Source organism: Tasmannia lanceolata, unplaced genomic scaffold, assembly GCF_043159265.1.
Source record: "Tasmannia lanceolata isolate RefF3 unplaced genomic scaffold, GAP_Taslan_0.1 ptg000002l, whole genome shotgun sequence".
In the NCBI taxonomy this organism is placed as follows: Eukaryota; Viridiplantae; Streptophyta; class Magnoliopsida; order Canellales; family Winteraceae; genus Tasmannia; species Tasmannia lanceolata.
This window is the reverse complement of record NW_027518679.1, coordinates 57,996,134-58,024,038: the sequence shown is the minus strand read 5'-3', so window position 1 is coordinate 58,024,038 and position 27,905 is coordinate 57,996,134. Positions and strand designations below refer to the sequence as shown.

Here is a 27,905-nt window from a genome sequence, read left to right as displayed (position 1 = left end):
TCCCATGCATCCGATGGGGTTCATCATTTTATCTCAATGTTTTGATGGCGTGGGTCCCACGATCTCCACCCAAGCCCATGCAGAGGGTGAAGCCATCATTTTACACATCATGTTTTGATGAGGTGGGGCCCATTATTTTGCACACATGCACAGAATAAGCCAAGAATGCCAGTATGAGTAAAAATGCTAATGGCAATCTGGTCACTTCATTCCTTCAAATGTGAAGTACATCGACACCTTTGCAGTCATAGATACATTGTACCTGGTGTCCCAAGTAAGGTGTCAATTTTGGCTTGGGCTTGGAAGCTCGCTCGAGCTCGGCTCGAAAAAAGCTCGGCTCGAATCCTTAACGAGCAGAGCCGAGCCGGCTCGCCAGGCTCGTTAAGCTTAACGAGCCGAGCCCGATTTAGGCCAGGCTCAGCTCGGCTCGGCTCGTTAAGAATTTAATATATTTAAATATATATATTATATATTAATATATACACTAAAAGGGTTGTCCAGGGAGTGAAAAGGGGGAGGCAAAATATGTCACTTCATTTTTGGAACCCCATTTGTTACTTGGACCACCCCCCTTAGTGTAAAAAAAGTTGTCAAATTACACTAGATAGGGCTGTCCAGGGAAGATGAGGGGTGTGAACTTAATATAACCCGAGCTTAGTAAGGCTTGCGAGCCTGGCCAAGCCTGACCGAGCCCAGCCAAGCCCGAGCCTGGTTCGAGCCCGAGCCGAGCCGAGCCGAGCCTGGCCAAGCTCGGCTCGGCTCGGCTCGGCTCGACTCGACTCGACTCGACTCGACTCGTTTACACCCCTAGTCCCAAGTAATGAAAAGGGGTGCATTTATCATTTTCCTTAAAAAATAGATAATCTATAGGAGATAAAGCATCATTGAAAAGATAATGATGCTTTTTCTCTTTGTTTCCTCCTCAATTCTCACCTTCTTATATATCTCCTCTACATCACTGCTCAATTGTCATCACACTTCTCAGAGAGAGCAGTACAAATCAAGAGGTAGTTTCTACTATTCCCTCTGTTTATTTTACTCACCGTGCTCTATTTTTTTTCTTTCTTAAACGTCTTGTGCTTTCAGATATTCGTGGTTGAAAAAACATAGATTTTTCATGACCATTTTACTTTGATTTATAATGTTAGTTACTGTGACTGATTTTAAGACATTCAAACTGTCATATTGAAAGGTTTTTCTGTGGAGATCTTGTTAAAAGTTTGTATTTTTTTTTTTTGTTTTTTGGTTTTTAGTCATTCTTATCCCTATAAATCATGGTAAGGTCGACTGTCATATTGAAAGGTTTTTCTGTGGGGATCTTGTTAAAAAGTCTGTATTTTTTTTTTTTTTTGTTGGTTTTTAGTCGTTCTTATTCCTATACATCATGGTAAGGTTCTTCTTATTCTTCCTTCTTTTTTTTTCATACTTGATTGTTCTCCTTAAAGATCATTGGTAAAGAGGCATTTCCAATGCATGCATTCTTTGATTTTTTGTGGATTTTCTTCTAACTATTTATATGTTACATTTTTCTATATTCTTTCTTCAACATGGTTTGGGGTATTTTTTGTGACATCTTCATAAAAAAAAATATTTAGAGAGATGTTAAAGAGTAAGCTTGTTTCATTACATTTAAGAACTGCCAAGAGGTTATACTTTAAAAAATGGGATTTGCTAGCGTCCATCACAAAAGGCATTTCGCAGATGGTTTGTTGCATGTCAGACCGGCCACCTCGTGAATAAAGACAAAAGCTGCTGAAAAGTGAGCATGTGTGGCTGGTCTGACATACAACTGCCCATCTGCAAAATGCCTTTGGCAAAGGACGCTAGGAAATCTCTAATTGAGATATTTTCATGTGAATATAGAAACGGGTCTACTTTGGTTTTCAATTATTTCTTGTTCATATATATCTCTTTTAAACTCTTTAGACTTTCTTCAGAAAATTTTAATCAATAATTTTTATTTTTCTGCACTTTTTTGTTCCATAGATAATAGCAATTCTACAATTTTTTTTTCTAGGAGGTGAAGTGTTTCTGTAATACGTACACCAAATGAAGGTATGGAAGATTTTTGGAAGAAAGGTTTTATATTTAACATTTTTTATTGGGAAATGTTATCAGCACTACTGTATTTTGATGAGGGCACTCTCACTTTATTAAAAGTACGGTCTGGCGGGCACCATAGGATGATCTAAACCGTCCATTAGATGGACGACAGCCTAAGTAGGTTGTGCCCCAAAAATCATTTCCATAGGTTTATCCTAACCCTCCGATCTGAATGTTAGAGGGTTGATCCTAACCCGCTATAGATTGGAGTGTTAGGGCCAACCTATGGAAATGATTTTTGAGGCACAACCTATTTAGGCTGTGGGCCATCTAATGGACGGTTTGGATCATCCTATGGTGCGGGCCATACCGTACTTTTTAATAAAGTGAGAGTGCCCTCATCAAAATACAGTAGTGCTGATAACATTTCCCTTTTTATTACTACATCATTTATTTTTTCCCTCATCGTAAACTTTCTTGTTATTTATTTCTGACCTGGATCACGTCTCTCTCTCTCTCTTACATATATACGAAAAAGACAAATTAATTACAAAGTACATGCAATTCCAAATTCCAATGACAGATGGGTGGTAGTTTAAAATTAAATCACACTAGGCAGGCTCCTATCTTGTGGACAATTTTCGTTTTAGGGAGATGATTTTTTGGCTCCCCCTGTAGGATTATGCGCCTCCCTGTTAACGTGAATTGTGGGGATACATTAGCGCTTTTTGACGTCAAATCACGCAACCAGGGGTGCGCATAATCCTACAGGGGGCGAAAATAATCGCCCTTATACTAATTCAGCTGGTCTTTTATTATTTAAACAGTTGTCAAAGGTAATTACAGCTCTCAAAAAGATGTCAGAACCAATTAAAAAGGAAAAGACAAGCTAAGTTTGTGCAATTATTAGAATATGGTAGTGCCAAATATAGTAGCCTGTATCTGTGCGTGCGCTCGCACTCTTTAACACAAAAATTGTGATTTAAATTAATTAGGTTGTAGAAGTTAGTGTTGAATGCTCTCAAGGTCACTTTTTTGGATATTTTATTTATAAATTGATAATTTATTTTAGGGAAAATGATCAGAAAAATGTACTAGATAAAATTGTCAGAAGGGGGGGTTGATTTCTAAATTCTCAAAAAAGGTTGGAGGGAGAAAACTTAGCCAGAAGGGGGGGTTGATTTCTAAATTCTCAAAAAAGGTTGGAGGGAGAAAACTTAGCCATTTTTCAGACCACAATACCCTTACATACCTCATGAAGTTAACCCACCCAATCATTCCTTTTTCATGTTTTCCAAAGGCACATTTTCACCTTATTTCATGATTACTACCCAATGAAACCTTCTTCTTCAACATATTCTCTTCTCAAACAAATGAAAAAGCTTCCATTAAACCACTTCTCACAGTCCCATGAGAACTTTCCATTATTCCATTTTAGCTTATTCAATCACTTCTCTTCTCAAACTAATAGTATAAAAACCTTCTAACCTTGGCTAAGTTCTCTTCTCAAAGGCTTGTAAAACCCTCAAAGCCATAGTTTAAAAACATCTTCTTCAATCTCTTCTCTTCTCAAAGCCAAACCTTGTAAACCTGGGTTGTTGCGAGCTATCTACGATTCCATTTCACATCAAATTTAAGGTATTCCCTCCCTCTTAACTTTGTTATTTGAAAATAGAGGTTCAGAGTGATAAATAGCGGTTCTTATTGTCCAAATAGTGGTTCGAAGTGCTAATTAGTGTTAAATAGTGGTTCTGTACTGTTAAAACAGTAACTCGAAGTGGAAAACAGTGGTTCCGATTAACTAAATAGTGTTTCTTAGTGTTCAAATAGTGGCTCAGAGTGGTATATAGTGGTTCTTAGTGTTTAAATAGCGGTTTGGGGTAATAAACATAGGTTCTTTAGTGTTAAAACAGTGGTTTGGAATGATAAATACTGGTTCTTAGTGTTTAAATAGTGCTTGGGGGGGGGCTAAATAGTGGTTCTTAGTGTGAAATAGTGGTTATGTAGATTTGAACTACTAGTTAATAGTGTTAAATAGTGGTTCTTAGTGTCAAATAGTGGTTTCGAGTGTCAAATAGTGGTTCATATGGGTAAATAGTGGTTCTTAGTGATAAATAGTGGTTCATAGGGTAAATAGTGGTTCTTAGTGATAAATAGTGGTTCTGTAGTTTTAAAATACTGGTCCGGAGTGTTAAATAGTGGTTTTATTTAACTAAATAGTGGTTCTTAGTGTTTAAATTGTGGTTGGAAGTGGTATTTAGTGGTTCTTAGTGTTTAGATAGTGGTTCAAAGTGGTATTTAGTGGTTCTTAGTGTTTAAATAGTGGTTCGGAGTAGTAGTTCTTAGTGTTTAAATAGTGGTTCAGAGTGATATTTAGTGGTTCTTAGTGTTTAAATTGTGGTTCAGAGTGGTATTTAGTGGTTGTTAGTGTTTAGATAGTGGTTAGGAGTGGTAAATAGTTCTTCTTAGTGTTAAATAGTGGTTGGGATTGTTAGATGGTTGTAATTAATTAAATAGTGGTTTTAAGTGTTAAAATAGTTGTTTCCAGTGCTAAATAGTGGTTCACGGTGGTTTTTAGTAGACCTGGCAAAATCGACCCGTGCCCGCGGGTCGACCCGACCCACCTGCAAATTTGCGGGCACGGGTCTGAGTTTTAGTGACCCGTCAAAACTAACCCGCGGGTGACCCAACCCGCAAAAACATGGGTCGGGTCAGGTCGGGTCAACCCGCGGGCACTTGCAAGTCACTTGGCTTTTTTAAGGGTGGTGATTTTGTTATGCTAATCTAGTTAGATGGCTTTTTTTTCTAATGCAAATGATGGTGATTTTGTCATGCTAATCTATTTTTTAAGGGTTTGATGCCTGAATAGGTTATGGCTAGCACCATAGGTTGATCCCAACCCTCCGATTTGAATGTTAGAGGGTTGATCACTTGATCCTAACCCTCTATAGATCGGAGGGTTGGGATCAACCTACTGAAATGATTTTTGGGGCACAACCTATTTAGGCTGTGGGCCATCTAATGGAGGGTTTGGATCATCCCACGGTGCCCGCCATACCCTACTTTTAAGTTTTAACATTTTCCTAAATTAAAAAAATCGTTTGAATTTAACCACTGTTTGAATTTGCGGGTGACCCGCGGGTTGACCCGGCCCACCCGCGGGCCGCGCGGGTCACGTAAATTCTGACCCGCAAAAATGCGGGTCATTTCCTGACCCGACCCGTGTGACCCGGCCCGGCCCACCCGTTTGCCAGGTCTAGTTTTTAGTGTGAAAATAGTGCATTGGATTGTTAAATAGTGGTTCTAAGTAACTAAATACTATTTATTACTGTTAAAATAGTGATTCTTTCGTTCCTATTCCTTGCAAGGTTTGTGAATATGGTAGAGCGAAGTGCTTCCTTTATCCTACATGTTGATGGATGCTTGAAGGATGCAATATCATTCGAATACATTGGCGGGAAAAGGATGCCTCTAATAGTGAATCAAAAAATTAAATTCTTGGAATTGGAGACCCTAATTCACAACAAAATTGGGACTATAGGAGCTGAAGTTGCATTGTCTATAAAATGTTGGTACATCCTAGATCCATTTCAAATCATTCTATATGATATTGGAAATGATGATGATCTTTAGCTGGTGATGATGCTTTTTGATAATAATGTGATTAATTCTCTAGGCCCGTATATAACTAAAGAGTATAGAGTTGGAGGAAGTAATTCTGTGGCCCGTATAAATGTCGGTGTCCCTCGTTATTGTACTCCGATTGCACCGGTTTTGGGCCCCCTATCGATTCTATCCCTACACTCCCTCCAATTTACTTGTTCCATCCCAAGTCCTTTGAATGAGGGAAGAGATGGCGATGGACTTAGCACCCATTATTCTAATGCACTATTGTTTGAAGTGGACTTGAATGAAGTTCCAAATGTTTTCCGAAGTAGAATTGTGTCGTTTTCCAGTCAACCTACACTGGCTTTGCGCTCCAATAATTCTGTCCCAGCACATTTTGCATCACCTATTCCATCCGTTGTTGCTCCCAAAGAACGAAAAAGACAAAAAAGGTATTTTATTAGAGGAGTTGCTATGAGGCTTACTTATCATCCTATTATGATTTTATGAATCCAGTTCCCCATCTAAAATTCATCAACCTATGAGCATATATGAAGCGGGGTTGAATGAAGAGTACGAAGATCCTGATTGTTTTGCTACAATAAACGACACAACCCAGCATATGAACACTGCCAACCATTGCAGACTCGATCCAGAGTGTATGAGGGATGTCCAAAGTGATATGCATGTTAATGATGGGTTTGAACACAACAATCGTTACAGTGTAGAAGACACTGATGATGAGGACTTCGGTTGGACTTCAATGATGGTGAGGACCTTGGTTGGATTGCGAATGAATGTGACAATGGTAACCCTATAGAGGGCAATGAGGACTTCCGTGTAGAACATGATGTTGTTCATAACAATGTGGGTGACCTGTTAGGTAATACCTATGTAAGGGAGCCGATAGAGTTGGATGAAATGGTTGTCGATGAGTTAAATGAGGGTGATATGGAACATGAGGAGTTGAAGGTTGAGGGAATCTTCCGAAATAGGAAAGTTTTTAAGAAAATAGTTAGAGAGTATGCGATTTCACGGAAGTTTGCATATGTCCCAATGGAGTCAAAACCCAAAAAATATGCTGTTAAATGGATTGCTCGGAGTTGCCCGTTTAGAATCATAGGGACAATTATTTGGATATTATTAAGGTAAAAAGGTTTGTGCCAGAGCATACATGCTGAACTACTTTGAGCGGTAATGATCATCCCCTTGTGACAATAGCTTGGGTAGCTGAGACCTGTCTAGCCTTATTTCCCCGTGCAGAAAGACGTCAAGCCCAGTTTGATTAGAGAATACATCAAGAAAGAGTGGGGTATAACAATAAGCTATCGGAAAGCTTTCAATGCGAAGGTTATTATTCATGAAATTAAGTGTGAAAATTGCAAGGCATCTTATCGCATCCTTCCTGCATATGCGCAAGAGATTGTGGACCCCGATCCGAGGACGAGCGCCGAGGGACGCGAGATCCCTCCTGCAATCCTCTAAGATCTCCACAACGGAAGAGAGCTCTGCCAAGGAACTCTCGAAACGGATGCCACCCTCACAGCATAGCATGAGTGGCGATATAAAAAGAAAGAGATACATCCTGATCCGGAGCCAGGGCTCGAAACCAAGATATATCTGAAAATAACTCAGAGTCGCCATCCATGGATGTGCCATGGAACCAAAACAAATGCTCTGTTTGCAATGGATAACCAGAGATACAAAAGGTCCGTGCCTGATGACGAATGGAGAAGGTCTGAAGAGCGCCCCCAATTCGCCCGAGTGCGAACACTTGGTCTCTTATGCCATTTATTATTAACCTCGAAGAGTTTTGGGCGAAAATCATATGAAATGGGAACACACATCTCCGAGAAAACGTCTATCTAATCATGCATGTCTCGGAGATGAAAATAAGCACACACAAAAGAACCGAAATAAATGTCACCTAATGACAACTAGGTTATGAGTGACATGCCTAACAGGTGTCTAAGTTTTGGTGGACGAACGCATGCATGCTACAGCTAAAGGTATAGGTCTGCACAAGAAAGTAAGAAAACACAACAAAACACACAACATAACAAAACAACAAATCCTAAGACTCTAAACGATCTAGCCCGAGTCCTCGGATGGTCTGGTATTCATCCAAAGAAGCCTACGTATCCCCGCCTCCACGAGAATGAACCACCATTGAACCACTGAACCACTATTACAACTATAGTTGTTCAATGGCCTCTATAGTTGTAGTGGTTGCTTAAGTACTTCAATAGTGGTCGAGTACTTGTTCAATGGCCTCTATAGTTGTAACCACAATTGAACCACCATTGAATCAGTACTGGACCACCATTAAACCAGTATTGAACCAATATTACAACTATAGTTGTTCAATGACCTCTATAGTTGTAGTGGTTCAATAGTGGTTGAGTAGTAGTTCAGTAGTGGTTTGGTGGTTTGCAGCGGGAAGGAGAAGGTAAAAAACAAAAGGGAAAAAGTGAAAAAAATTCAAAATGAGGTAAGTAAGGGTATTGTGGTAAGTAAGGTATTGAAACGCTACTCAACCAATATTACAACTACTATAGAGGCCATTGAATCACTACTGAACCGCTACTGAATCACCATTGAACCACCATTGTCCATTGAACAACTATTGAACCACTAGTTAACCTTACAACTACTATAGAGGCCATCGAACCACTATTGAACCACCATTGAACCACCATTGTCCATTGAACAACTATTGAACCACTACTTAACCTTACAACTACTATAGAGGCCATTGAACCACTACTGAACCACCATTAAACCACTATAGAGGCCATTGAACAAGTATTGAACTACTATTCAACCTCTATGGGTTCAGAACCACTATAGAGGCCATTGAGCCAGTACTGAACCACCATTGAACAACTATTGAACCACTATTACAACTACAGAGGGCATTCAACAACTACAGAACCACTATTACATCTATAGAGGCCATCGAACCACCATTGAACCATCTTCAAGGCATCTATAGTGGTTCTGAACCCATACAATCCATCAATAAAGGTCTTCTTCAAGTACAAAAAACCTTCCACCCATGAAACCCTAACAGAAGAAACCCTACATAACCCTACACACGATTAAAATAGAATTAGGGTTTTTGTTCTTACCGTTGAAGTTGGAGTAGGGCGTCTTTCACTTCGCCGACGGTAGGGTTCACTTCGCCGACGGTAGGATTCGATTTCTCCGACAAAATGTGGTGGAAGAGAGAAGATGGAGTGTGTGCAACCCCACCGGTTGGGTTCACTTCGCCGCCGGTGGGGTTCGATTTCTTCTGGTGGAAGAGAGAGGACGGGTTGGGGTTTGCACGGAGAGAGGACAGGTTGAGGTTTCCATGGCTTTTGGGTTATGCACGGTTTGGGGTTTGCAGCGGGAAGGGGAGAAGGTAAAAAAGAAAAGTAAAAAAGTGAAAAAATTCAAAATGAGGTACTTAAGGGTATTGTGGTCCGAAAAATGGCTAAGTTTTCTCCCTCCAACCTTTTTTGAGAATTTAGAAATCACCCCCCCTTTCTGACAATTTTAGCAAGAAAGTACATTTTTTGATAATTTTTCCTTTATTTTAATGTATTGGTATGTTATTTTAATGTCATATATGATATTGACATGAGGTCTATTAGGTAACATTTTATAGGCACTGTGCTTGTGATTGTAAAAGAATTATTTAGATATATAGAGTCTCAGTCTCCTTCTGTAGGCCGAATCCGATGTTGAACTCAAAATTAGTTATAAAACTAAAATTTTGTTTGTGGAAACAAATTTGGGTTTTGATTTGGGCGAAAAAATAGTTGCAAAGTCGTAGTCTCGTAGACCCCTGAAACCTTCGTATAATTAACAATATGAAAGAGTCGTACAACTAAATAGAAGATCAACAATTAGTTTAAAATCTCTACAAACATGTCTAACTTGGAATGTAATCCCTTTAAAAAATATTTTGAAATATTTCATAAACGTTCTAGCTCGAAAGATACTGCTATATTAAAAAAGCATGCAATAGTTCAAAGGTAATTTCGTAAAGTCATTTCAGAGATAAAAATTTTGAAAATAATTCTAACCCCTATATAAAGAAAAACTCTACAAATCTGTGTAACTTAGAATGCAATCCCATTACAAAAATATTTTGAAATATTTCAGAAAAGTCTTAGCATGAATGATTCTACTATCTTCAAAAAAGCATGAAATAGTTCAAGGGTGACTTTAAAAATTCATTTTTGAGATATAAATTTCGAAAATAATTCTAACTTATATATAAAGAAAAACTCTACAAATCTGTCTAACTTGGAATGTGATCCCTTTACAAAAATATTTCATAAAAGTTTTATGTATAAAGAAACCACTATATTCAAAAAGCATGTAATAGTTCAAAAGTGACTTTGAAAAGTCGTTTCAGAGATAGAAATCTTGATAATAATTCTAACCCATATATAAAGAAAAACTCTACAAATCCATCTAACTTGGAATGTGATCCCTTTACAAAAACATTTTGAAATATTTCATAAAAGTTTTAGTTAGAAAGATACCATTATATTCAAAAAGCATGTAATAGTTCAAAAGCGACTTTGAAATTTCAACGATAGAAATTTTGAAAATAATTCTAACCCATATATAAAGAAAAACTCTACAAATTTGTTACCTTGGAATGTGATCCCTTTACAAAAAATATTTTGAAATATCTCGTAAAGGTTTTAGCTTGAAAGATATTATTAACTTCAAAAAGCACGTAACAGTTCAAAAGTGATTTTGAAAAGTCATTTCAAAGATAGAAAATTTGAAAATAATTCTAACCCCTATATAAAGAAAAACTCTACAAATCTGTCTAAATTGGAATGCCATCCCTTTACAAAAATATTTTGAAATATTTCATAAAGGTTTTAGCTTGAAAGATAATACTATCTTCAAAATGCATGCATTAGTTCAAAAGTGATTTTGAAAAGTCATTTCAAAGAAAGAATTTCACAAAGGGGATTTCACATGCTCTTTTTTGGAAGAGAAGTGTGCATATGCATTGACTATACGTTTTTCATTTAATGCCCTTAAATCAAACATTTCTCAATTTAGGGATTGTTTCGATGTATAGAAAATTTTTTCCGAGAAATTGTTTTCTATATATAAAGTAAACTTGTGGCATTTGATAAACTTATTTCCCATGTAATTTTTTTTCTCTAAAATTGGAAATTTCCCTTGTATTCAAGGAAAATTGATAACTTACTGGACCTTGGGATATTTACTAGAATATTACATTCGATGGGAATTTATTTTCCATATTTTCCTCCTTTGAACATCCTCTTAAGGATTGTATTCTTGCAGTAGCATATTCCAAAATAACACCAAACCTTTCACTGTCTCTATTATCCCTTCTTGTGATGGTCACGAATTTTTCACTTTATCACCTTATAAAGTTGACAATTTTATCGGAATAATACAAGGGGCGGCATCTCTACATTTCTTATCCCACTTTTATAGTGATGATGATGATGGTATAGTTATGGGGTGTGTATTTACACACTCCATTCATTTCCTCTTCCTGTGAACACAACCAAAGGGGGCCGGTGAGTGAGCCCCATACTACTTAATGCATCACCATTTCATAAGAATCACAAATCTGCTATAAAATACATTTATGAAGATTACTCATGTATATGAGATTTGCTAGCCAATTTCACATAAAGCCATTTCATGGCTCACTTTTGTAGGATAGAATAGCCACGACAGATGAATTAAACGAATAAGACAAAATCTTGTAAAAAGTCAACTTCTCTCCTGAAAAAGTGAGCTGCAAAATGGCTTCTAGCAACCCATTCATTTTATAGGACCTCACATAGATAGGATGTTCCTAAGAAACCACCTCCATACCTTAACCCACCTCCATACCATAACCCTAATCATTCGATCTATAGAAGCTCATTTTCTAACCATCCATTTTAAACCTCCACTTTTGGAGGGGTGAGGATGATCCAATGGACCTGATTTTTGGTACACACCCTATCTACGATAGGGCCTTGCATATGAATGGTTTGGATCACTACAAAAATGTGGGACCCATGTGTTTGTGGCACTGTGGCTTATATGAGCTTATATGAGCTCTAGCTCACGAACCGTTTTCCATATATATATATATATATATATATATATATATATATATATATATATATATATATACTAGTAAAAAATCCCGTGCGATGCACGGGCCGACAAAGAACTGTATGGACCACATCATAGGTTGATCCAAATCGTCCATGTGATGGAACACAACATCAATAGATTATGCCCGTAAAATCATTTCCATAGGCTGATCCTAGCCCTCCAATCTATAGAGGTTTCCATAATTTGTTGTCCGTCTGAAGATGCCCGGAATTTGTAAATATTTTTACAGGTGTGCGGAATTCGTAATATCCTCAAAAAATGAATAAGTAGTTTTTTCATAATTGTCATATTTTGATACTTCTTCTTTGTAGTTTTTTCTGCAATTGTCATATCTAGGTACCCGTATCCGTAATTTTCCTCCCAAACTTTACTTCGTAATGATTATTATTGCTAGCTTATTTCTTTACGTATTACTGCTAGCAACCTTTCAATAAATAGTATTTCTGTGCAGTTTTTTATCACATCTAATAAGACAAATCTATGAATACATACAATTGCAAAGGATGGGCGAGAAGATGGCTAGCAAATCAAGATTCGAAATTACCAGCGAGGTGTTAATGCCACAGATTTTGCAAATAATTTCGAACATCATACCTTTTTTACCCTCACATAGATAGTATGTACAGATATGTGGGGAGGGCAAAAAACGGTAAAAATCATCCACATTGACGTGTTAAATGGACAAAATCATAAATGAAGACAAAACTGCTGAAAAGTGAGCCGGTGTGGCTGCTCTCACATGCAACATGCCATCCGGGAAATGCCTTCTGTGATGGACACTCGCAAATCCCTAAATGTGTGTGATTTGCTAGCCAATTTTGCATAAAGGTCGCGGATGAAACAGTCCGCCGCAAAATGCCTTCATCTCCTTAAGTAGTTAACCATTTTATGCTTATTTACAAGGGATTTGCTAGTGCACATCGTCGCAAAAGGCATTTCGTAAATGGGCTGTTGCACGTCAGACCAGTCATACAGGCTCACTTTTCAGCAGCTTTTGTCTTTATTCACGAGGTCGCTGGTCTGACATGCAACATGCAACAGACCATCTGCGAAATGCCTTTTGCGATGGGCGCTAGCAAATCCAAAACAAAAAATATCTTTACTTCTATTATTTTCAGTCACAATTCCCATGATTACGTTGACGGACGTAAACACGAAAATTTCCCATTTCGTCCCCACCCATAAAGAAAGCTTTTTTCATGTGCATCATGGTGCAAGAAATTCCAATATTACAATGCTTTGGTGTATAAGGAGACTTTCAGATAATTAAAGCATCTCGTCTCTTTTCTATTTTCTACTGTATATATTGATCACAAATAAAGCTCCTTTTTGGGATTTGCAACTTGCTTCTATTCAACTTGCCCACTCAACATGACATAAATAGGGTGTCTGGGTCTTGCCCTTTTCCATTTATTACCCAAGCAATGTCAGTCAAAGAAGAGAACCCAATTTTCAACTTGGTGAAAGCATATGATTCTTCATTTTTAACTTTTAATTTTGTTTTCCTGTAAAGCCAAGAAATCCAAGGATAAATTAGAGCCTTTATCTCATGCTTTAATCTTTTCCCTTTTCATCTCCTCTTTGATAGAAAACAAAGTAAAAATTAGAAAGAAAGAGAGAGAGAGAATGGGAAGGGAATCCATGGAAGCATGTTGACTCGGGTTTAATTTTATATATACAATATTATATTTTTTTTTAATCATGCGTCTTTTTCAATAGGGTCTGGAGGCTTCTCTTTTATTGGACCCTCCTTAAATCTGGCAACACCTATCGCTCTCTATTTAATTGTTTCATCAAGTCCTCCCATACCAGAGATCCAAGAACAGTTGAAAAGGAAGAAATGGTGGTTTTTCTGTTTCTTTTCCCTCTGATCATGTAGTGGGTTCCTTTATTTTAACATGTCCTTTTGTTTATATATGGTGGGTATTAAGTGCTTTCGTTATTTTTCTTATAGGAAGAGGGGGATAGATCAGAGAGATGGGTGGGCTATGTGGATTGGAGGAGCAGACCAGCGTTGAGAGGCCGCCATGGAGGGATGCTTGCAGCTTCCTTTGTATTGGGTACTCTCTTTTTTTTCCTGTACTTTTTTTGCTTCAATATAAGGAAAAAAAACATCCCCTTGTTTTTTTTTGTTTTTGTTTCATTTTAAGTTAGCTGATTGATAAAAGAAACAATCCCCTTTCAATTTTTTTTTCATGATTCATTCTCACTCCATCTTTCACATTCAACAAATGTTTCAACTTTTATCTCAAGAGGAAAAATTAAACTCCATTTTTTCCCAGTCCTAAGCCCTTCAACTCCCATCACTCTTCTGTTTTTTTCCATGAAGTCAACAAGGCAGACCCATTCCATACTCCAGTTGAGGGCAATTCTTAATTTTCTAAGGCAAATGATATCCCCATTCCCTTCTTTTAATACCTGAACACACACACACACATATATATATATATATATATATATATATATATATATATATATATATATATATATATATATATCACTCTTCTGTTTTTTTTCCATGAAGTCAACAAGGCAGACCCATTCCATACTCCAGTTGAGGGCAATTCTTAATTTTCTAAGGCAAATGATATCCCCATTCCCTTCTTTTAATACCTGAACACACACACACACACACACACACACACACACATATATATATATATATATATATATATATATATATATATATATATATATATATATATATATATATATATTGAGGAAAGTGAAGCTACACCGCCGGTGTAGCTAACTTAGCTACACCGCCGGCTTAAAATACAATGGGCCCACATTGTTTTGGTGATCCAAACCATTCATTTGATTGGCCCTCACATAGATAGGGTGTCCACCAAAAATCAGCTCCATAGGATCATCCCAACCCTACGATTTGTGGAGGCAAAAATGAACGTGTAAAAACCTTCACAAATTTGTCCATTTTTGCCTCCACAGTTTGAAGGGTTGGGATGATCCTATGGAGCTGATTTTTGGTGGACACCCTATCTATGTGAGGGCCAATCAAATGAATGGTTTGGATCACCAAAACAATGTGGGCCCATTGTATTTTAAGCCGGCGGTGTAGCTTCACTTTCCTCATATATATATATATATATATATATATAGAGAGAGAGAGAGAGAGAGAGAGAGAGAGAGAGAGAGAGAGAGAGCATTTCCTACACACTTGTGTAGGTAAGTTACCTACACACTACCTTAAAATACAGTGGGGGCCCACATTGTTTGGGTGATCCAAACCATTCATTTGAATGATCCTCACATAGATAGGGTGTCCACAAAAAATCAGATCCATAAGATCATCCCAACCCTATCTATGTGAGGTCCTATGGAATGAATGGATTGGATGAGTGAAACGACATGGGAGATGGTGTATTTAGTGACTTGCTCAGGCTGCGCGATACCTTAGAAACCTCGCCCCCATATATCACGAAAAGGTTTCTGAGTTCTCTGCAACTCATAAACCTTGCCTCAGTTCGGATTGTTCTCTTCAACTCGGGAACATGAAGTTGGAATCTCTAGTAATTGCGGATCAGCATGCCGCGGTGAATATGTACCTGAGCCCTGTACACACCGCCCGTCACACCTTGGGAATGGGTTTTGCCCGAAGCATCGGACCAATGATCACCCATTCCTTGTGTGTACCACGAGTGCCACAAAGGCTTTTGGTAGCCTTATTGGCGCATACCACGGTGAGGTCTTCGACTGGGGTGAAGTCGTAACAAGGTAGCCATAGGGGAACCTGTGGCTGGATTGAATCCTTCGCGACGGAAATGCCCTCTTCCATGGACCTGCAAGCAATGGCTGGCTGAAAAGCCGTTGCGCGCAAGAGACTTGCCCCTATCATGCCCCTATTATACAGTTCCCTTATTAGTATAGATTGTAAGGCGCCCCTAAACGCATGCCCTTCTTAGTATGTCGCGCGCATCCGTTTTTCAGCAGGGGTAGCTTGCTTCCACTAGTGGCGGGCGAGCGAAGGGTCCAAAGGACACGTAGCCGGGGGCGAGGGCCGAGTCACAAAATCCAATAATTCCATTTTCCTTCTTGTTCATCAATCGGAAATCAAGACAAACCGGGTACTACGGTGAGCATATATATATATATATATATATATATATATATATATATATATATATATGCTCACCGTAGAACCATAAGTTTGGTGAGTTTCCTCATATATATATATATATATATATATATATATATATATATATATATATATATATATATATATAAGCTGTTGCAGTTCCCAAAAAGCTATCAACATTCAATTAGAAAGAGTGTCCAATAGAGTGGAGTGCCATCATCAAAGTAAGAGAGTAGGAATATCATTCTCCTCTATCTAACCCTCTAACTCCGAATCTTTTTAGCAACAATTAAGAACAATAAGAAAGGGGGCAAAACTCCGTTGATTTCTTTAGCAATCCTAAGAATAAATGGTGTTATACAATGGTTAAGAGGATATATTATCATGATTATTAGCATTTTTTTTAAAAATGAATTATCTTATATTTTGATGCATGAGACATGAAAATTTTGGTGCAGTTGTGGAGATACTGGAGAACTTGGCATTTCTGGCAAATGCCAGCAATTTGGTGCTTTATCTGTTGGATTATATGCATCTTTCTCCAGAAAGATCAGCCAACGCAGTCACCAATTTCATGGGGACGGCCTTCCTTCTTGCCCTACTTGGAGGCTTCTTATCTGATGCTTTTTTCACTACCTATCACATATACCTGATAAGTGCAGTTATTGAGTTTCTGGTAAACATAAAACAGCCTCTCTCTCTCTCTCTCTCAAATAGGGTTTTCAGGAAAAAAAAACTTGGGTTTTGTTTATTATGCCTTCTCGAGAAATTATATGATGAACCTTCATTCATCTCTCTCTCTCTCTCTCTTAGATAGGTTTTGCAGAAATTTTTTTTGGTTTTACTTAGGGAAATGATAACAGCACACCCAAGTTTTGATAATTGCACTAATCCATCTTGTCTTTTATTTTTTAAAAGGCTATCAAAGATTATTACAGTTCCCAAAAGCTCGAACACGCCAATTAGAAAAGAAAAGACAAGCCGAGTTTGTGCAGTTATCAAAACATGGTTTCGCTGATATCATTTCCCTTTAGTCAGTATGCCTTTTCTACCTTTATTCAACTCTCTCTCTCTCTCTCTCAATTAGTTTTTGCTGGAAAAACTTGGGATTTACTTATTACTGCCAGGGCAGTAGGGCACTCCATCGGATCCATGTCACCCAGCTAAAGATTCAATTAGGTGATGGGGTTCCAATGCGGCGCCCTTACCCTTGGATTTTATGAAAGGCACCCTTCAGTTTAGCATTCCTCTTTAATTTAACCTTGCAAATGTGGCATTAAGGTCTCTTTTGAAACCATTGAGTATTTTATTTCTATAACCATTATTTTTACATAATTACGTTTTACTTCATTATCATTTCTATATCAGAGACCCTTAAGCCATCTTTGTTGTCTCTATTATGGGGTGGACCCCTGGATATAACTGCCTACATAGTTTTGTATGGGAAAAACTAGACAATATATATCACTTTTCTTTTTATCTTAAGCTTTTCTCCCATGGCACTTTAATTTACTGTACACTTTTAGAACTGGAGAAGACGCTCTCTCTCTCTCTCTAAAATAGGTTTTGCATTAAAAACTTGGGTTTTACTTATTACTGCCTTCTCTACCTTCAGTAACTTGGGTTTTACTCATTACTGCCGTGTCCTCTCTCTCTCTCTCTCTTTCTCTCTCTCTCGCAAATAGGTTTTGAAGGAGAAAAAAAACTTGGCTTTTACTCTATACTGCCTTCTCTACCTTCAAGAATCTCTCTCTCTCTCTCTCTCTCTCAATTACAAAAAAAACACTACAATTATAGATAGTTAATATTATCTTAATTTTATATGACAGGGGCTAGGGATACTCACCTTGCAAGCTCAAGTACCTTCACTAAAGCCACCAACATGCAGCCCAACAAACACACAAATTCCATGCCAAGAAGTCGCCGGCGCGAAGGCGGCCATGCTGTTCGCCGCCCTTTACCTTGTGGCGTTGGGTGTCGGCGGCATAAAAGGTTCATTGCCGGCCCACGGCGCGGAGCAATTTGATGAAAATACCCCCCAAGATAGGAAATTGAGGTCTACCTTCTTCAACTACTTTGTGTTTTCCCTTTCTTGTGGGGCCCTCATAGCTGTGACACTAGTGGTGTGGATTGAAGATAATAAGGGTTGGCAGTGGGGCTTCGGAATATCGACGGCTACGATCTTTCTATCCATTCCTGTCTTCCTTGCTGGTTCTACCACATATAGAAACAAGATTCCTAAAGGAAGTCCTCTAACAACCATATCAAAGGTAACTTTCTCATTTATCTAGTCTTTCTTCGTATGGACTGAAGAGCAACAATCCCAGTTATTATACACCAAAACCCAGTGTATAAACATTGCACTTTCTCTGTTATCTTATAACTTCACATTCCCATCAATAAAAAATGAACAAAATACCCTTATATGCCCCATGCAAGAAGCATCCTACCTATGGTAATTTGAAAATCCAGATTGTCTAGGCATTTGAAATGCTTGGATAATTGAGATAACTTACATTTCCTTTTCTGGTGTATAGTTGAATTTTTTGTTGTACTTTACGATATATAAAAGCTGATCAACCTATTGCAGAAGGGGTGTATTGTACCCATAGAGAGCATAGTTTTTGGTATGTCTCGATCTACTTACAGGCATTTTAAGCCTTTCTAATTAAAATCTTTATTAATTTTAGTTTATTATTATTAGTAATATTAAAATTTCCTAAAAGATTTTTCTATAGATTTTTCATGACATATAGTTCATGCTTACTTTATAGTGGAACTGAATTGATGCCACTTTTATATGTAGGTCCTTATTGCATCAATATGCAATGCCGGAATCGCTCGGGGTCCGAGCAATGCAATCATGAGCATGTCAACAAGCCCGACGAACCCAGCACGATCCAAAGAGGAAGGAGAAGAAGAGAAAGGGGATACAAAAATGGCATTACAAATCCCAACCAAAGGCCTCAAGTTCCTTAACAGAGCAGCAACACGCAAACCCACTAGCCAAAGACTCAAATGCAGCATTGAAGAAGTAGAAGACGTGAAGATAGTTCTAAGAATTCTCCCCATCTTTGCTTCCACCATAATGCTCAATTGCTGCCTTGCACAGCTCTCCACCTTCTCAGTCCAACAGGCAGCCACCATGAACACAAAGCTTGGCTCTCTCAAAGTTCCTCCGGCCTCCCTCCCCGTCTTCCCCGTAGTCTTCATCATGACACTCGCCCCAATTTATGATCATATCATAATCCCCTTTGCGCGAAGAGTAACAAAAACCGAGATGGGCATATTACACCTCCAACGGATCGGTATTGTGAAATAACCAATTTCTCCAAAAGCTTAAGCCCTTAGAGTTGGTGTTATTCAATCATTTATATTTTATACTTCAACACTCCCCCTCGCGTGGCCGCCCTCTTTTGGGTTGGCCTTGCATGTGGATTTTTAATATCAAGGAGTTGTTGGATTTCGAGCCCAAGACCTGGCTTTTAATATCAAGGAGTTCTTGGGTTTCGAACCCAGGACATGTCGTGAGGCAATAGCTCTGATACGATTTGAAACTACCAATTACTCCGAAAGCTTAAGTGCGTAGAGTTGGTGTTATTTAATCATTTATATTTTATACTTCAACAGGTATCGGGCTAATTCTTTCAATTGTGGCTATGGTGGTGGCCGCATTGGTGGAGATCAAGAGGAAAAGGGTGGCGACCCATTCGGGGCTACTCGATTCTAATCAACCATTACCGATAACTTTTTTCTGGGTGGGATTCCAATACTTGTTCTTGGGTTCAGCGGATCTTTTCACATTGGCCGGATTGTTAGAATTCTTCTTTACAGAGGCCCCTGCGAGTATGAGATCCTTGGCAACTTCACTCTCATTTGCCTCTTTGGCAATGGGTTACTATCTCAGCTCGGTGCTCGTCTCTATAGTGAACAGGGTTACAGGTAGCTCGCCATGGCTCTCCGGTAGCAACTTGAATCATTACCATCTAGAGCGCTTCTACTGGTTAATGTGCGTATTAAGTGTACTGAATTTTGCAAATTACCTCTTCTGGGCTATTCGCTATAAGTACAGAAGGGAGCTAAAGCTAGATGTCGGCATTTTGGACGGCAGATCGATCACTGATCAATGAAGCATCTTCCAAATGGATGGACCTGATCATCTGAAGATAGAATATACAGAAGGTTCATGGGTCTTCTCCTCTGCCATTGCCTATACTATATGCCAAATAAAGTTTCAGATTTCAAATTTGGATTGTTAAAATGTGTTAAGAACAAGCTTGTATTTGGGAACAAGCAGAAAAAACCTGTGATTCGTGCAACTATAAAAAGATATAAAAGAAAAGAATAATTTAGAAAAGACTAAAAAAATGAAAAATGAAAAAAAAATGTTTCTGAGACTACCATGTGTGGATATGATTCATGATTAAAAAAAGAGCTAAAATCATTGTTCAACTTTCATTGAACCGGTGAGGATCTCTGGTAACTGCCTCTACCTCATTCTCTTTCGGTTTCTGCTCTGTCTTTCTGACATTTCTCTGCTAAAGTGGTTCGTATGCCTACCTTACCTACTTGACGAAAGGGTATAAAACCAGAAGGGTTTCTTCTTCTCTCTCTATAACCTTTCTAACACTAATAAAATTACATATGAGTACAGAACCAGAAGAAACAGTTTCTTCTTCTCTTTCTATACCCAAACTCTTTAATGAAACTACTTATGGGTATAGAACTGGATGAGTTTCTTCGTCTCTTTCTCCCCCAGCTTCTATAATTGTAAACTTTCTCACTCTTTCATTGCCTATTTCCTGACTGATTGCATTCATATAATTATCACCCTCTAATTGGAATTGCTTTTGGGTGTTCGATGAATCAAAAACTTTTCTCGTCCTACTTTATTTGCCTTCTATCTTTTGTATTTGTGTAATAAAAAAACTTGGATGAGAAAACAATATAAAGGATTCATTTAGCCGACCCCAACAAGTTTGGGACAAAGGCTTTGTTGAGTTGAGAGAAAACAATATATATGGTGTATTTCGTCTTGTGCCTGGTGGAGCATCTCAGTATACTTAAAATGGTCTTCAAAGTTTTATTTATTGCTTAATTTATAGTAAAAACATAAAACACATGGAGAAAAAAAAAGAATAACAAAACAGCCTTTGTAATAGGAGAATCTGTTGGAAATATTTTCCATTGGGTGTCCCACATTGCCAACCAAGGCAATTAGGCTTAAGGATTTCTAAACAAGGGTTTAAGGCTAATTAAAGGGCGATCTCTCTTATCTATGTCCCTTAAAATCCACACTACCTCAGTTCTCCTTTTGGATCTCAAAAACCATTGAAAAGCACTGATATGGTGTTCTTTAATAGTGTCCGTAGCCAACTGAAACTCATTTTCCTTTAAGACTTTAGCAGGCTTCCGAAAGAGATTTTTGCAAAATAATATCCTTGAGGAGGTTGATTGAATGTATCTTCATACATTGCAAGGTAGCCAGGGAGGTATGGAACAATATTTTATCCAGGTTTGGAATGTCTTGGGTCCTTCTATCCAAGCTCTCTGATCTCCTGAAAGGTTGGGCGTTGGTACCATGGAAGAAAAGAGGAAAAAGTGCTTTGGAATATTTCCCTCTTAGCAACCCTGTGGGTTATATGGAAAGAAAGAAATGAGAGTCTTTGAAGGTGTTACTAAGACTCCTCATTTCGTATTTATCAAAGTGATAACCCTGACAATAGCATGGGTGAGGACTCTACTTCATTTCGGTTCGTCTCAGCCTTCAATCTATGGGAAGGTTGGAAGGAGGTATGCTTCAGTGTAGAAATGTGTCTATTGGACCCGAAATTTTACAAAAAAGGACATAATAGTAAAGCTCCTTATTAAAAAAAATAAGATAAAAAAAGAAAAAAAGTGGTTGCACGTTACGTTGTGCTATCTCTAAAATAAAGGGATATACAAAAAAAAAAAAACTTAAATGAAAAGGACTAAATTCCTAAATCCACTAAATTATAAACTTTCGCAAGAATCACTCACTGTAAAAAAGAGGTTACGGAACTCCCCACAAAAGGGGAAGTGATCGTGGAATCTCGGATAAGGGATGATATGGCACCCACAACGGCTCCAAAAAGATAAAGTGGAGATCGTGAAATTAAAGATAAGGGATGAGTTGGCAGTAACCAACTAGTCTAAGTAATCTCTATAAATGGAAGAAATATCCCTTTGAGAAAGGATCTGATCGGGGATCCATTCCTGGAGAGAAAAAGCTATGCAGATCGGATCTTTGAGAAAGAAAAGCTACGTGAAGAAAAGAAGGAGGAGAAAGAAAGGTGAGAAAAGATTACTGGCTAACAATGCCCTTTGTTTCTTTCTTTGCAAGCTTCTCCCAAAAGGTTCCAGAAAGAAGACCAAGAAGAAGACATTTCTCCTTCTGGAAAAAGAAAAATCCCTTTAAAGAATCTCTTTAAAGGTCCATTTAGGATCTCTTTCCGGAGACTCCCTAAAGGGAAAAGACCCTTATCTTCCAGGAGAAGGATAATAAAGATGAAGGCTCCCAAAAAGACAGACGGAGGAAAATCCCTTTAGAGATTCTCTCTCTAAAGGTCCCTTTAGGATATCTTTCCAGAGACTCTCTAAAGGGAACCTTCTCCTCTAGGAGAAGGATGATAAAGATGAAGGCTCCAAAAAAGACAGACGGAGGAAAATCCTTTTAGAGAATCTCTTTCTAAAAGTTCCTTTAGGATCTCTTCCCAGAGACTCCCTAAAGGGAGAAGACCCTTCTCATCCAGGAGAAGGATGATAAAGAAGAAGGCTACCAGAAAAAGACAGACGGAGGAAAATTCTTTTAGAGAATCTCTCTCTAAAGGTCCCTTTAGGATATCTTCTCAGAGACTCCCTAAAGGGAGAAGACCCTTCTCCTTTAGGAGAATGATGATAAAAATGAAGGCTCCCAAAAAGAAAGACGAAGGAAAATTCCTTTAGAGAATCTCTCTAAAGATCCTTTTAGAATCTTTTCCCAGAGACTACCTAAAGGGAGAAGACCCTTCTCCTCCAGGAAAATGATGGTAAAGATGAAGGCTCCCAAAAAGAAAGACAGAGAAAAATCCCTTTAGAGAATCAAAAATCCCTTTAGAGAATCTCTCTCTAAAGATCTCTTTAGGATCTCTTTTCAGAGACTTCCTGAAGGGAGAAGACCTAATTTTTATCATCCTTCTTCTCCAGGAGAAGGATCTTCTCCTTTTAGGAAGTTTCTGGGAAGAAATCCTAAAGGACCCTTTAGAGAGAGATTCGCTAAAGGGATTTTCCTCCATCTGTCTTTTTTTGGTAGCCTTCATCTATATCATCCATCTCCTAGAGGAGAAGGGTCTTCTCCCTTTAGGGAGTCTCTAGGAAGAGATCCTAAAGGGACCTTTAGAGAGAGATTCTCTAAAGGGATTTTCCTCCGTCTATCTTTTTGGGAGCCTTCATCTTTATCATACGTCTCCTGGAAGAGAAGGGTCTTCTCCCTTTATGGCGTCTCTGGGAAGAACGGTAAATGGATCTTTAGAGAAAGATTTTCTAAAGGAATTTTCCTCCATCTATCTTTTTGGGAGCCTTCATCTTTATCATCCTTCTCCTGGAGGAGAAGTGTCTTCTCCCTTTAGGGAGTCTCTGGGAAGAGATCCTAAAAAGACATTTAAAAAGATTCTCTAGAAGGATTTTCGAGATCTTCTTGTTCTCATTTCTAGAACCTTTTAGGAGAAGCCTGCAAAGAAAGAAAAAAAGGGCACTGTTAGCCAGTAATATTTTCTCACATTTCTTTCCCCTCTTCCTTTTCTTCACGTAGCTTTTCTTTCGCAAAGATCCGATCTGCGTAGCTTTTTCTCTCCATGAATGGATATATCCCCGATCAGGTCTTTTCTCAAAGGGACATTTGTTCTAGTTATAGAGATTACTTAGACTAGTTGGTTATTGCCAACTCATCCCTTATCTTTAATTTCACGATCTCCACTTTCTCTTTTTGGAGCCGTTGTGGGTGCCACCTCATCCCTTATCCGAGATTCCACAATCACTTTCCTTTTTGTGGGGAGTTACGTAACCTCTTTTTTTTTTTTTTTTACAGTGGGTGATTTTCGTGGAAGTTTATACTTTAGTGGATTTATGAATTCTCTCCTTTTCATTTAAGTATTTTTTTTGTGTGTATATCCCTTTATTTTAGGAATAGCATAATGTAACGTGTAACCACTCTTTTCTTTTTTTATCTTATTTTTTTTAATAATGAGCTTTACTATTATGTACTTTTTGTAAAATTTCGGGTCCAACAAATGCCCTCTCTCAAGTCTTGTAAGGGGAAGGGTTCTGAAGCTTGTAAGACTTGATTTTGATATAAGGGTGTCTGAGTAATTTTTCATTTTCCTTGACCCGAGGGTATGGTGGTCTTTTCACCTGATTTGGTGGTTTTCTGATCATTTTTCTTGACCCGAGGGTATGGTGGTCTTTTCACCTGATTTGGTGGTATTCTGACCATCTTTCTTGATCTGAGGGTATGGTGGTCTTTTTACCTGAATTGGTGGTACTTTGACCATTTTTCTTTACCCGAGGGTAGGATGGTCTTGTCACCTGATTTAGTGGTATTCTGATCATTTTTCTTTACCCGATAGTATGGTGGTCTTTTTACCTGATTTGGTGGTATTCTGACCATTTTTCCTGACATCAGGGTATGCCTTTTCACCTGGTTTGACATATTTTGATCATTTTCCTTGAATCGTGGATATTCAGTCATTTTACCTGATGTGGGGTCTTCTGGTGATTTTCACCTGATCTGGGGTATTCTTGTAATTTCCCTTGAATCAGGGACGTTTAGATCATTTTGACCCGATTTAGGGTCTTTCGGTGATTTTGACCCGATTTGGAGTATTCTTGTAATTTCCCTTGAATCAAGGATGTTCAGATCATTTTACTTGATTTGAGGTCTTCTGGTGATTTTCACCCGATTTGGAGTTATATAGGTAATTTCCCTAGTGGTACAGTAGGGTCCACCACTTCACTCAACATATGCATGGGTGGTGATGCAGATATTATGATTTATTTCTGCATTATTTAGTTTCTAGTATTTTTATTTCCATGTTATAGACCTCTTTATAGTTTATTTTGGAACTTGGATGATTAATAAAGATTGATTGGCTTCTCCCCCTAAAGGTTTCTTCTCTTTCCTCTAATTTCGTCTCTTCTTTTCTCTCTTCTTCCCTTCATCTTCTCTTCTATTTTCTTCTTCCCCTATTCGTCTTCTCTTCTTTTCTTCCCCTATTCATCTCTCTCTTCTATTCTTCTTCTCCTCTCCTCCCCTTTCCTTAATTTCTCTTCCCGGTCATACATCAATTTGGTATCAAAGCGAAAGATCCAAGTGTCTTCAACAATACTTGTAGAGAAAGTTAAAGTCATCCAAACGGAAGGTTACTTTTATTATAAGAAAAGTCAGTGCTGCGACTTGCAGAGAAAGTTGTGACCTGTTCTAGGTAAGTATTGCCTTTACTTACTTTTTGCTTAACTTGTGACCCATAATCACAGGTCATACAAATCAAGTACTGTTTCTTTCTTTTTTTGATTAAAGTTAAAAAGGCAAGTTACCTTTACCCACGCAACTATTGTCACACATGACCACATTACTTTTTTGGCAACAGTATCTTGTCTAGCAAGCTTACTATTTATTGTCAGTTAAAAAAAAAGAAAAATGCACCTTGTTCTTCCCTTTGGTCACCCTCCCATTATCTACAAACAATAATTCACCCCCACTTCTTCCCTTGGACACCCCTTCCCATTTAAGTTACACTATTTTACCCCTAGTTTTTTACCTTCAGACAGCCCCCACAAAAAAAAAAAAATCAGAAAAAATCAGAAAAGGCGAAAAAGAAAGTCAGTTCTCTCTCTAGACTCTCTCCTCTCTCCGTTAGTTTTTCTCTCTCCTTGTTTGGGCTATTTCTGTTCAAAATTAGCCTTCGACATCAACACGAAAGTTGTTCGTGACAACTTTTAGAATATATCCAGCCTACTTTTAGCAGTCAAGCACTAGTGCAATCATTACAATGACCGACCTTGGACGTCCGTCCGTTTTGGTCCGACCATTGATCCGAGCTATCCAGGAGTCCGGTTTACGATCCGAGACAGACATTGTATTCATTTTTACATGATAGACAGATCAGATAGTTGATTTCAGTTTTTGACGCCGATCCTTATGGCTCCACCATTTATTCCATATTTTAATGGGTACGATGAAAGCTATTGGAATGGACACACTCCCTTCAGCTATTATGAGGATGCATGTTTACAGTGGATTGATGCTCTAGACGCATATCATGAGTACAATGGGCATGATCACCAAGCAACTATCTACTGGGCTAAAGAAACTGTGCGACGACAAGCCCGATGCTCATGGGACCACATGGAAACGTTCCGTCGTAGAAAAAGCGAGCCTCCGATATGTCGTTGGAAGGATGATGGTGATTTTTTTATGGATTTTTATACGCTCCACTATCTATGGAGATTAAAGCGTGAAGAAGCCGATCGCCGAGAAGAAGCAGCTCGCCATGAACAAGAAGCAGTAGCCCGTTGTGCACGTGAAGCTAAAATTGAAGCTGAGAATTTCCAGCGTCGCATGCGTGAGTCAGATTTGCAGAGCCGCTCCACTACTTCATCTGTCTTAACTATTGCTGATATTCTTACGGGTCCAGATGCTAGTATTGATGAGATCATTGACGTTGAGCCTTTGATTCCATCAGATTCAGACTCTGAGATGGACGATCCAGAGTTAGAGACTCAGTTGATTGTTGATATCGACATCGTTGCGCATGATGCTTTTGAGATTTTTGCCGCACCGATTGCCGATCATATAGATAGTGCGCTTCACTCTTCTGAGGCAGATATTGTGGCAGATCCACTTGAGGCTGATCCATTGCCTGAGTCCGAGCCAAGTGACTTGACTATTGAGCCATTACTTGAGATGGATGTTCGAGAGCATATTGCTGAGGATTGCACTATTTTGAGCCGGTTGAGCAGATTATTGAGATTGTGCTGAGACAGAGGAGCTTATTACGCATATTGATAAGGAGGATTCCTCACCTGATATCAGTATGCCGTTACGATTCTAGCTGATGATTTTGTTGCTGATTCCATTGAGTCGGATTTGATACCAGCAGGTGATATCTTTATTGAGGCTAGTCATGGATTGGTACTGCCCCTAGCTGTTATGCCGATCCCGCCGATCCAGAAAGAGTACGTTGTCATCTTCACAGCTTATTTGATTGTTAAGAGAGGTTCGAGTCTTAATGATTCAGCATGGATGATTTCTTCTGTGTTACTACGCTCATGTTCACTTTTACAGTCATTACGAGCGCTGTACAACATTCCAGAGTTCGAAGGATTGCGACTCTTGATACTTGAGTGGGTCGTCTACGTATTTGATCCAGGCGGATTCGAACTAGAGGGCGAGTTCTTTTCAAGTGGGGGAGAATAATGCAGATATTAGGATTTATTTCCGCATTATTTAGTTTCTAGTATTTTTATTTCCATGTTATTAGTTTTTAGGATTTTATTTTCCATGTTATTTTTAGGAATTCTTATTTTAGTATGTTTCAATCTTTTATGTTGTTTATTTGCCTATATATAGGCCTCTTTACAGTTTATTTTGAAACTTGGATGATTAATAAAGATTGATTGGCTTCTCCCCCTAAAGGTTTCTTCTCCTTCCTCTAATTTCGTCTCTTATTTTCTCTCTTCTTCTATTATCTTCTTCCCTTCGTCTTCTCTTCTATTCTCTTCTTTCCCTATTCGTCTTCTCTTTTATTCTTCTTCTTCTCTTCTTCTCTTCCCCTATTCTTCTCTCTCTTCTATTCTTCTTCTCCTCTCCTCCCTTTTCTTCAATTTCTCTTCCCTTTCCTCAATTTCTCTTCTCGGTCCTACATCAGGTGGGTTCCATCATTTTGAATCCCATGTTTTGTTGTATGAGGTCCATTAATTTTGAATGGTAAAAAGAGAGACA

General features: G+C 38.4%; 1 protein-coding gene across 3 annotated transcripts; it reads left to right on the top strand.

Moving 5' to 3' along the window:
- Positions 1 to 915: 915 nt before the first annotated feature.
- On the top strand, positions 916 to 20,262 carry NRT1:2 (nitrate transporter 1:2). 3 transcript variants are annotated; one of them, XM_077384284.1, is made up of 8 exons: positions 916 to 1,007; positions 2,018 to 2,055; positions 13,531 to 13,654; positions 13,766 to 13,871; positions 16,366 to 16,583; positions 17,737 to 18,177; positions 18,714 to 19,215; positions 19,538 to 20,262. In XM_077384284.1, the coding sequence occupies exons 3-8, from the start codon at positions 13,652 to 13,654 to the stop codon at positions 20,035 to 20,037; spliced, it is 1,770 nt and encodes a 589-aa protein (XP_077240399.1). In that variant the 5' UTR covers positions 916 to 1,007; positions 2,018 to 2,055; positions 13,531 to 13,651; the 3' UTR covers positions 20,038 to 20,262. The 3 variants fall into 3 exon arrangements, with proteins under 3 accessions (XP_077240399.1, XP_077240396.1, XP_077240409.1); XM_077384281.1 differs by lacking the exon at positions 13,531 to 13,654 and having other exon boundaries at positions 924 to 1,007; XM_077384294.1 differs by lacking the exons at positions 916 to 1,007; positions 2,018 to 2,055 and having other exon boundaries at positions 13,398 to 13,654.
- Positions 20,263 to 27,905: the final 7,643 nt, after the last annotated feature.

Bases quoted from the DNA above. Each gene is read 5' to 3' on its own strand.
- NRT1:2 (XM_077384281.1), top strand. The intron at 16,584-17,736 runs GTAAACATAAAA...TTTATATGACAG, and splicing joins GTGCAGTTATTGAGTTTCTG to GGGCTAGGGATACTCACCTT. The intron at 18,178-18,713 runs GTAACTTTCTCA...TTTTATATGTAG, and splicing joins CTCTAACAACCATATCAAAG to GTCCTTATTGCATCAATATG.